We start from the raw sequence: 10,260 nt of genomic DNA, 5'->3' as shown, positions 1-10,260 counted from the left end.
TTATCCAATTAAAAGTGTGCACAACTAGAACTAATTGTCATTTTTTAAACAAGTTTATTTTAATTTTTAAAGTTGTAAAACCGCATGACAGTAAAGGCCAATTTTGCAATTCCTATTTGAAAATAAAGATTTACAATTCAAACTTTTGTGATTCCATTTTATGATAGTAAATAAAATCTGTGAAACTTTGTATAATTCTATAATTTCAGACAAAACGAGAGTTGAGTGAAGTCATTTATTTTGTGTAAAGTGGCAAATACGAAATGAAAAGGAAGCTAAGTTTTGTTACTAAATTTGCATGTGAAAGACATTTGCATTCAGGATAATGACTAAACTCCACAAGCAAAAAAAAAAAAAAAAAAAACCCAGAACATTATGAACAATATATTACAGGGCTAACATTGCCCCTGAGTGGAAAGGAATGGAACACCATCTGGTCCTGTAGCTTAAGACTTTTTGTACTCGATTCTCTCCACTTTGACGTCATCTCCGATCAGCTGGTAAACGTACGTCACCACCGTGGATGCCTGGATGTCCATCAGTACGAACGACGGAATTATGTTGCTACAAAAACCGGCGCAAAAAGAGTTCATGTTGCTAATAGACAATCAAAAGCAGTTTTTGTATTGTCTCAGTTTACAGAAACATCAGATTTTTTTTGACAGACCACAGACTAAAATCCATGTTGCTACAAAGACACTGAAAATTAGATCATGCTATAGAACTTTTTGATCATGTTGCTACACACTGAGACAACCACGTTTCCAAAAAAACAACACAAGCAAACTTATCTGTACCTTTCTAGCGCGCTGTAGGCTCCGGTGGCGGATCCGGGGTTGATGTAGAACTTGTTCTCGTTCTCAAAGGCCTCAAACTTGTGCGTGTGTCCCGAGATGAGGATGTCGACATCCAGCTGCCTCTGCAGCAGCGCCAGGCTGGCCATGTCCCCCCACGGGATCACCTGGTGGCCGTGGATAAGGCCGATTTTGAACTGACCCACCGTCACCACTTTTTGCTCCGGGTAGTTCAGGTTCTGGAAAGAAACCCACGTGTAAAGTAGTTCAGGAAGCTAGTCTTGAACAGGCTTTGAATGGTTAGGCTCAGCCAACCTTTCTATTACACCATACTGACCTCATCAAAGTCCCCGCGTACAATGTGGACATCCCCAGCAAGTGTCTTCAGGTAGTCATAGCTCTCCTTGGTGCACAGGTTTCCCGTGCAGAGAATGTGTTGAATCTTTCCCGGCACCAGAAGCTTCTTAAACTTGGCCGGCAGCGTGTTGCACCGGTGTGGGATGTGTAGATCGCCGAGCACCAGTACCAACTGTGTGAAAAGACGACGGCTCAGATGGTGTTTATGGAAAACTCCAAGTGGGCCACGAGGGTCTCCCTGAGGGACACCCAGGCAGAAACACTTGTTTCATTTGAAAGCAGAGTGAATTGACTGTCTGAACTACGACTGTTTGATATTTACAACGTTGTTTTGTTACTTTGGTGGACAGCCGAGTTTCAGACAGCCAACGAGAGCCCAGATGGTAGTTGGACTTTTTATTTAGACAATTGAACGCTAAAGCCCACAAACAACTTGTTTGGGGATACACGACAGAGATGGGGAACCTTGACAACACCCGAGGAACATACCTAGCCTCTTAAACTTAGTTGGCTCTGACTGCAGTTCATGTTTGTAGCATTATGTTAGCTTTCTGAGTTAACAATCTCCTGCTGTAACATTGTTTACCTTGGAGCAGAAAGAATTACTTGGCTATCCATAACAACCCGAAATTATAATCAAAAGTTAAATAAAACTGAACTGTCCGCAATAAATTAACCGTGCTGTATTAAAAAATAAAAAAGATCGTGTAGGCCACAGTAACAGCTAATATTAACATTTCATTTGGTGACTCCTCTGCACGCCACTAGAGGGAGCTCACATACCACATGGAGATTCACTGTATTAAACCATAACATTTAAAAAAAAAAGCAAAAATAGAACAGAAAAAAACTTAATGTATCATTTAATTCAACAGGCGGTCAAGTGGTTCAATTGGTTGGACCACCGTCTAACGCGGCCATCTTAGTGAAAGAACATTTGCATACCTTGGCCTGGCCATAGGTTCCCCATCTCTGAGATCCATAGTCGTCCAGTCTTGACTGAACTTTTGTAGGAGAAGAGAAAACTAATTGGGGAACCATTTTCGCACCAAATGATTCCCCAACAATTGTCATTTTTGTCAAAGCAGTGTGTTGAGAGGACACTTGTGTACGGAAGAGGATTAGGGCCAGTGAAGAAAAACAAAACGAGGGGTGACAGGATTCTGACTTTTTTTCTCAGAATTCTGACTTTAAAGTCAGAATTCTGACTTTAAAGTCAGAAAGTCGGAATTCTGACTTTATTCTCAGAATTCTAACTTCATTCTCAGAATTCTGAGAATAGTCAGAATTCCAACTTTAAAGTCGGAATTCTGAGAATAAAGTCAGAATTCTGACTTTAAAGTCAGAAAGTGGGAATAAAGTCAGAATTCCCACTTTCTGACTTCTGACTTTAAAGTCAGAATTCTGAGAATAAAGTCAGAAGTCAGAATTCTGAGAAAAAAGTCAGAATCCTGTCACCCCTCATTTTTTTTTCTTCACTGGCCCTAATCCTCTTCCGTACTTGTGAATATGTATTGTCGTCATAAAAAAAAATTTTTAAAAAGGCAAACGGTGCATTGAAGGTCTGTTCTGTTGGGTACCGCAGACCTCCAGACTTTAGTGTTAGGCGAGAAAGAGTGACATCCATCGCGGGGCACTTACCCGGTGACCAGCCTGGTTGATTGGAGACAAGTAAGCGGAATGGATGAAGGGAATATGTGCGTGGATAGAATGACACAAGGAAGGAATTATTATTTCAACCAAAAAAATAAATAAATATGGTTTTGAGAGGGTGGTATCCAGAGAGAAAATGACAAGCAGTTGGGACAAGAAGGGGGTAACTGAAATTAGAAATCAAATATGAATGGACAGACAAATTAAGATTAATACAAACAAAAAAATATTTAAAATGTGATGTGATTATTTCAGTTAGTCATTGTTTTATAACAAGAAAAACTGATTCGAAAATGGACATTAGGACCTTAGCTTTATTTAAAATAATAAAATTTTAATTTTAAAGGGATAAAAACCAATATTTGAAATATGTTAAATTAATCTCTCTCAAGGCTATTGATCATGTCAAGTGTTGTACATTATTACATTATATTGTACATATTACGTATTTCTACTTCTGTTCATTCAAATTAATTAACCAAAATTCATCATTTACGTAACATTTGATCTCCACCAGGAATGAAGTTCCACTACATCATATCTCTTTTTCTTTTTTTCTTTTTTTTTAAATGAATAAAAGTTTTATGCAACCTGAATGAATAAATTATGAGCGGCCATATTTTGCCCACCCCTGTTGTCTAGCAGTCATACGGGACAGTTGAACACATTGAATCACAATTAGCGAGCAAAATGAACAGTTAATGAGCGAGTCCATGCAAAAATCAATGAAATGATCGTTAGATCGTCACCGCGCTGCATTTTGCATTAGACATGGACAGTTGTGTTTGTTAGCTTGTTAGCACGGCGAGCTAACCACTTCGGCAACACGAAAAAGTCACGTTAATGTTTATCTTGTGTTGATTGAAATACCAGCACAAACGCCTCGGAGGCTCGATTTAAGACTTAAGGTACGGTTATGTCATTCATTCTGACGTTTTGTGCCGCTAAAGTGAAATAAAGTCATGTGACCAACGCGCCATCTCGTACTTGAGTCGTCACCAAAAAAATCACATCGTTTTGCACCCGTGCCCAACGTCGCCCGCATGTTCGTCAAAGAGTCGTCTAGAAACATCGTGGAGGGAACGGCGCTCTAAAAGCGTTGCGCAAATCGGCGAGATTGCTTCTTTATGCACAGTTAGTTCTCACTCACCATCTTCAAATCCGCTGTCTGTGCTAGTCAAGTTGAGGAAGCGAGTACGTACGTGCGTAACGGCGTACGTCCTACGTCACGCTGTCAGCCAATGAATAACGAGAGCAAGAAACAGCCACGCAATTTTGTGTAGTGTTCATTTCCTTTTTTGTTATTTCAAAATAAAACAAATCTTGGGGAAAAGTGGGATTATTTACGTGAAGACGAACTCAATGCCCTTCACACAAATTAGTATGGAATTTATGATATTACATATCTATCTTTATTTTACGTTTTCGAGTGCTTCAGCTTTCTAATGTGTACTTCATTTCAGAAAATTGTCAATTCCGGAAGTGGTATCATATGCCTCGTCTGTAAATTTGACACATCGTTTGTTAAAGCGAAGCGTGGAGCGAGGTCACTACCCAGAACATTCTAGAGGTAAGGTGTCACTACTAGTTCTTTCAGATCAGTTAAGTTTCCCCGACTCCTCGCGACACTGCTCATATGGTCGCAGATTGACCGACCGATCGATTACGTCGAGCTAATAGCAGGTTGGGTTATTAACACCCCCCCCTTTTTTTTTTTTTTTAATTCTCAATATTGCCATTTGTTCATCGTCGACTGCGCCTAGATATCGAACGACGTCACAGCTCTTCCCCGTTAGCATCTGGGCTCAGGCTATTTCCTGTCGAGTACGGTACGAGCTATTTCCATGCACACGTCGGACGATTTAGCTTTTAATGCTGGATTTAGGTCATGCTAACGCTAACGCTAATTTTGAATTCTCTTTAGAGCAGTTGGCGACAATTATTTGTGGCGTACAGTAATTATGCAATATCGGATCCAATATGACGCTAAAACACATGCGACATTTGCGTAACAGTCATTCGTCCATTTGGAGCTGACGGTTAAACCTCGCCGCCCAAGAGAACCACTTTCCGCTACATTTTATCGCTATGCTCGATGTTTTGAGACAAGAACGTTATTTTACAGTGGAAAATAACGCCTCTCTCCACTCGGCTTTCAAGGTCTCGACTCCACAGAGGACATTTTTGGACACAGCGGCCTGCGCGTCTTGTCAAGGCTTTTGCCTCCCTTCATCGGCTCTTTCCAACCCTAGCATCTTAAAAAAAAAAAAAAAAAAAAAAGAGAGAAAAAAAAAGCGAGAGGGCCCCCTCCTCCTTCATCATCCTCATCCTCGTCACACAGCACCCGAGAAGCCTGCTGCAATCGATACAAGAACAGCGGCAGCCATCGACACTGTTCACTGCGCCTCTTGGGACGATCAGCGTTGTGTTTATGTCTTTATTTTGCGAAAACGGTAAGTCGCAAATGCTGCGCCGGGTGTTTTCAATCAGCCTTCTCACGAGTGCTGTTTAACATGTCTACGTGCGCTATTTGTTTAGTAGGTGCTATCAAAATGGCGCCTCCCCATTCGCTCGTGTGCGTTGGCTGCATGACGCACTCTGCGCCAAGCTAGGCCGGCTAGGCTAATGAGCTAAGCTAACGTACCTGCCTGAAATATAGCTTCTGGGATCTCATCCAGCGCCGGATTTAGTGGCGTGCGTGTGAAAATAGACGCGAGGCGGTTGAAATAGGTCAGTATCCGTCACCAATTTAGCATTAGTTAAGGCCTTGGTAGTTCTGGGGTCCTAACAGAAGCAGGCCTAGTGTGTTCATGTTCCACTGCCACCCCTTAATCCCTCCACACTGTTGCTTTTGCACAATGCTGGGCCTTGACAAACATGTTAACCATTTATTTTCAAACCAAAGCCACAGCGTGTAAATCGCCTATCGGTTTGTTCTTCGTACATAATCCGCCTGCGTGTCCTCTGCCGGATCACACTGCGAGGGTGGGTGGCCGGACTCGAGCTTATTTACTTAATTGGTCAGACTCAGCACTTTCCTTTGGTGTGCGTGAGAACAGAAGCCGTCCAGCGGACACTGTAAGCCACCAGTGTGCTCCAGTTGAATTTTTTTTTTTGTGTGTAGTTTGAGCCCCTGAAAAGGTGACAACAGCTGACATGACAAGCGCAGCAGGTTGGCCACACAGTCTCGAAATGGCCTCCTCTAAAATTGTCTTAATTGCCCGCTAAAGCAGTAAGGTGCCTAAAATCACAGCTAACTAAAATGACCCTTTTTATGTTTATTACTTTTTGTGATGTCACACGTCTTTTAAATACAGCAGCCAAAGATCAAACGCTCCTGCCACATAATAAGCGTAAAAGATGTAAAATGCTGCCAAGTCGCAATGTAGATCTTGATTTTGCTGGGGAAGCTCTTAAAAGCAGTGCCGTGTCTTCAATTTGGTTGAACGGTCCGCAGACATCTGGAAATGAATGTTATTATTGCCCTCACAACTGAAAGAATTTTTGCCAACCTGAAGGCTAGATGGACAGTTGCACTTGAGTATTTTGCTTTCTTCTACTTCCCTGTCCGTGGTCTGACAGGAGTTTTTGTGGCTCCCTTTGTGTGTCTGTGTGTGTTTCAGAGCTGTTGCGCAGCCGTTGGAACCTGTGTGGTGGAAACTTAGCCTTCAAGCGGGGAGCTTGCGGCCACGGCGGCACGGCGTTTTTCATGTCAGAGACCGAGCACGCTTGCAGTCGTTTATGTCATCCCCTCTTTTCCAGACAGAAGATCCCGGAAAGTCCCCAATCACGATCCTTTTATCTCACTGATAGTAGCGCCGTCCAGCCAACATGTCTGTCAATGTCAACCGCAGCGTGTCGGACCAGTTCTACCGCTACAAGATGCCCCGTCTGATCGCCAAGGTACCCACGCGAGATGGACCGGAGTGGATGCGCCATGGGTTTTTCCCTTGGTTTTTTTTTTGTGTTTTTTTAATATGTACTGCATGTTTGTGTATTTGTTCAGGTGGAAGGGAAAGGGAATGGAATCAAGACTGTCATTGTCAACATGGTCGATGTTGCAAAGGCGCTGAACAGGCCTCCAACATGTAAGTTCATCTAGTTGGATCGAGTGACGAGCGTTTCACGTTCTGGACTTGACGTCATCCCGATCGAAGGCCAACAGATGTTGACCTCTTGACAGGAAAATGAAGCGCATCACAAAACGGCACAAATGCGTCTTATTGATGTTAAATTTACAATTTTGTTGTACTACTGTGGATGTTGGTGACATGATTGAGGGTTGTGATTTTTGCCACACATAAATAACGATGCAATGTTTCGTCATGGATCATTTGAATTGAACTCTTCCGTGTTATGGGAAGTTTTATTTTTTTCCATCCAGCTTGACCGCGATGCACATGCTGTTAGTTGACGGTTTCCTTTTGTCTCTTGAGCAGACCCGACCAAGTTTTTTGGCTGTGAACTCGGCGCTCAAACCCAGTTCGATACCAAAAATGACCGTTACATTGTCAACGGCTCGCACGAGGCCAACAAGCTGCAGGACATGCTGGATGGGTTCATCAGGAAATTTGTGCTGTGCGCCGAGTGCGACAACCCAGAAACCGACCTGGTAAACCATCGACCCGCTTCCGGCACTCGTCTACGCTTCTGCTAAATGCTTGCGTCTTTTCCGCAGAACGTGAATCCCAAGAAGCAAACCATCGGCACGTCCTGCAAGGCCTGCGGCTACCGTGGCATGCTCGATACCAAGCACAAACTCTGCACCTTCATCCTCAAAAACCCGCCAGGTGAGACGGTGTCCTTAAAGCTGCCCATCGGGGCCAAACTCGCTTGAACCTCGACGTTGCTTCCCTCACGCCAGAGGCCAGCGACAGCGGATCCACCACCGCCAAGAAGGAGAAAGAGAAGAAGAACCGCAAGAAGGACAAGGAGAACGGCTCAGGAAGCGGAGAGGCCGGAAACCAGGAGAACATTGACGCTCCTGACGCTGTGGTGCGTTCACCCCCGCCCCTCCATGCCAGCTCGTGTTTGTATCGCTGCCGCTCAGGCTCGCCCGCGTTTCAGGACGGAGACGACGACGACGACGACTGGGGGGAGGAGACCACCAAGGAGGCTCAGAGGAGGCGAATGGAGGAGATCAGCGACCACGCCAAGAACCTGACGCTCAGCGAGGATCTGGAGAAACCTCTGGAGGAGAGAGTCAACCTCTTCTACAACTTTGTCAAAGTCAGTCTTTCCTCTCCTTTATGCAATCGGGCTTTTCCACTTAATGTGCAACAAAGTCTGTTCCTGCAGCAGCAGAGTCTTGATTCCAAACTTGAATGCCCCCAAGTGTGTGCCCTTCAAAGGCGTTTATTGTCAACACGTTTGTGCGACACCGGTTGCTACTCTTTTGCATCACTGGGCCGTTAAAAAAAAAAAAAAAAAAAAGCTATTCGTCTTGTGGAAATGCGATGCCAGTGGTTGTTGACGTGTGTAGCAACGGAAGGAGAACGGCACGGTGGACTCGGCCGACAAGGAGATCCTGGCCGAGGCCGAGCGTCTGGACGTGAAGGCCATGGGCCCGCTCATCCTCAGCGAGCTGCTCTTTGACGAGAATATCCGCGAGCAGCTCAAGAAATACAAGCGTCACTTCCTGCGGGTGCGTCCCGACCGTGCCACTTCTCCTGCCCATCTAAGCTCACTTGAAGCAAGCACTGAATTGGCGAGGAGCTGAACAGCACTTTGTCCTTTTTGTTGTCAGTTCTGCCACAACAACAAGAAGGCTCAGAAGTACCTACTGGGCGGCTTTGAGTGCTTGGTCAAGCTGCACCAAGTCCAGCTGTTGCAGAGAGTTCCCATCATCCTCAAGGACTTTTACGACGCTGACCTCCTAGAGGAGGACGTTATCTTTGCCTGGGCCGAGAAGGTGACACTGCTGGCGCGGGCTGCTTCGATGTTTTGTTTTTGGGACTTTTCTCAAGGGCCCCAAGGACATTTACAACAAGAGCAAGATGAAAATATAAAACTTGACTGTCTGCAGGTTTCCAAAAAGTATGTCTCCAAGGAGCTGGCCAAAGAGATCCGCGCTAAGGCGGCGCCCTTCATCAAGTGGCTGAAGGAGGCCGAGGAGGAGAGCGAGGGCAGCGATGAAGACGACGAGGAAGATGATGAGAATGTTGAGGTAATACCTCCAGCCATTGTGCGTTTTGAGGAGAGAGGAAGAATTTTTTAGAGTTTTATGGTGCGTGTAACATGTCTTTGCTGATTTTATTTTATTTTTTTCTCTGGCCACCAGGTGGTTTATTCCTCTTCGGCACGTGAGCTCAAAGTGGAGACTGTGAAAGTGGATAAGCCGGAGAAGGAGGACGAAGACATCGATATTGATGCCATCTAAGACGCACGGACAATATTGATGACATGATTCTTGTTTTTTTTGTGGCTTTGACTCACGATTTTGAAATGGCTGAACCCCTTAGCTCTGGCCACCCTGTAACCAGCTGACTCCTCCCTCCCCCTTCGCTTTGAGGCATGTTCTCTTAACCTTGCGCGCTAAGCTAACTGGCTGCACATCCACTCTTCTGTCACGTTGATGTGCATACAAGCCCTAAAATAAGACAAGAGTTGTTACGATGCTCGTTTCTGGGAGGGATTTTAATCATGCCTGTTTTTCGAGGGTCATTGCAGTGCACTTTTTTTGGTCCCTCATACTTTTCCAGTCAATAAAGAAGTGAATGTTTTGCTATCCACAACTCCTGTGTTCACTCTGATTGGGAGCCTAGGAGGAAACCTTGCACCGAGAATTAAAAGTGAAATTTTACATGAAGAATAGAAAGTATTTGGACAGCTATGAAGTTTTTAGTTTGGTTTGTTGCAAAGCCTGGGCTCACTTGAAGTTAATTCATAAACATTTCGTCTGAAGACCTTTGGCAAGCCATGATGAGCTTGATGTGGTGATGTAAAGTAGAACAGGCCCTTCAAGTCACTGCTTCTTTAACGTCTACCAATAGATGGTGGTATTTCGCTGCTATTACTTTTGAATGTATGATTGTGCAATTTTAGGTGAGTGGTACATTCCGCTTATCCAGTCACTGAGCAGCACTTAAAGGCTTGTGTAATGGGGATTTTACCTTGCGTGCTAATTTATAGCTATGTCACGGGGGGTATAACTATTAGCAGATTTTACCTATTCCAGACTGGCCAGATTCCTCTCCCCTGCAAAACCACTGGAAGGTTACCGAGTTTCGACACTATCATAATGTTAACCTTATTTTTTTTTCTGCTTTGCCGTCCTTGCCGCTTATTTGTCTGTACCGAGCTCGAATGTAAATACACACTTGTCCGCGTTTGAAGCTTAAGTTAAGTGTTGACAGAGCGCAGACGTTTTAGTGATAACGCGGAGCCAGAAGGTCAGCCGGGTGGGTTTGCTGACTTCGGCTTGAGAACCTTCTCCGCCCCTCCTGTTCAGCTGGTT

At 44.4% G+C, this 10,260-nt stretch overlaps 2 protein-coding genes across 3 annotated transcripts; one reads left to right on the top strand and one right to left on the bottom strand.

The window, feature by feature from the left end:
* Positions 1-216: 216 nt before the first annotated feature.
* vps29 (VPS29 retromer complex component) lies at positions 217-4,073 on the bottom strand. Its single transcript, XM_037242436.1, has 4 exons — positions 3,955-4,073; positions 1,132-1,323; positions 798-1,033; positions 217-564 (listed from the first exon to the last, which is right to left on the bottom strand). The coding sequence occupies exons 1-4, from the start codon at positions 3,955-3,957 to the stop codon at positions 447-449; spliced, it is 549 nt and encodes a 182-aa protein (XP_037098331.1). The 5' UTR covers positions 3,958-4,073; the 3' UTR covers positions 217-446.
* A 322-nt stretch (positions 4,074-4,395) lies between these two features.
* eif5 (eukaryotic translation initiation factor 5) lies at positions 4,396-9,538 on the top strand. Of its 2 annotated transcripts, none has more exons than XM_037242382.1 (12): positions 4,396-4,487; positions 4,965-5,257; positions 6,428-6,707; positions 6,811-6,892; positions 7,244-7,416; positions 7,483-7,594; positions 7,669-7,799; positions 7,872-8,033; positions 8,287-8,448; positions 8,551-8,715; positions 8,830-8,970; positions 9,085-9,538. In XM_037242382.1, the coding sequence occupies exons 3-12, from the start codon at positions 6,636-6,638 to the stop codon at positions 9,181-9,183; spliced, it is 1,299 nt and encodes a 432-aa protein (XP_037098277.1). In that variant the 5' UTR covers positions 4,396-4,487; positions 4,965-5,257; positions 6,428-6,635; the 3' UTR covers positions 9,184-9,538. The 2 variants fall into 2 exon arrangements, with proteins under 2 accessions (XP_037098277.1, XP_037098278.1); XM_037242383.1 differs by lacking the exon at positions 4,396-4,487 and having other exon boundaries at positions 4,650-5,257; positions 6,428-6,515; positions 6,618-6,707.
* The last annotated feature ends 722 nt before the right edge of the window (positions 9,539-10,260 follow it).

This window comes from Syngnathus acus, chromosome 22, assembly GCF_901709675.1.
Source record: "Syngnathus acus chromosome 22, fSynAcu1.2, whole genome shotgun sequence".
In the NCBI taxonomy this organism is placed as follows: domain Eukaryota; kingdom Metazoa; phylum Chordata; class Actinopteri; order Syngnathiformes; family Syngnathidae; genus Syngnathus; species Syngnathus acus.
Note: the sequence above shows the minus strand (reverse complement) of the source record. Positions and strands in the feature narration are given on the sequence as shown.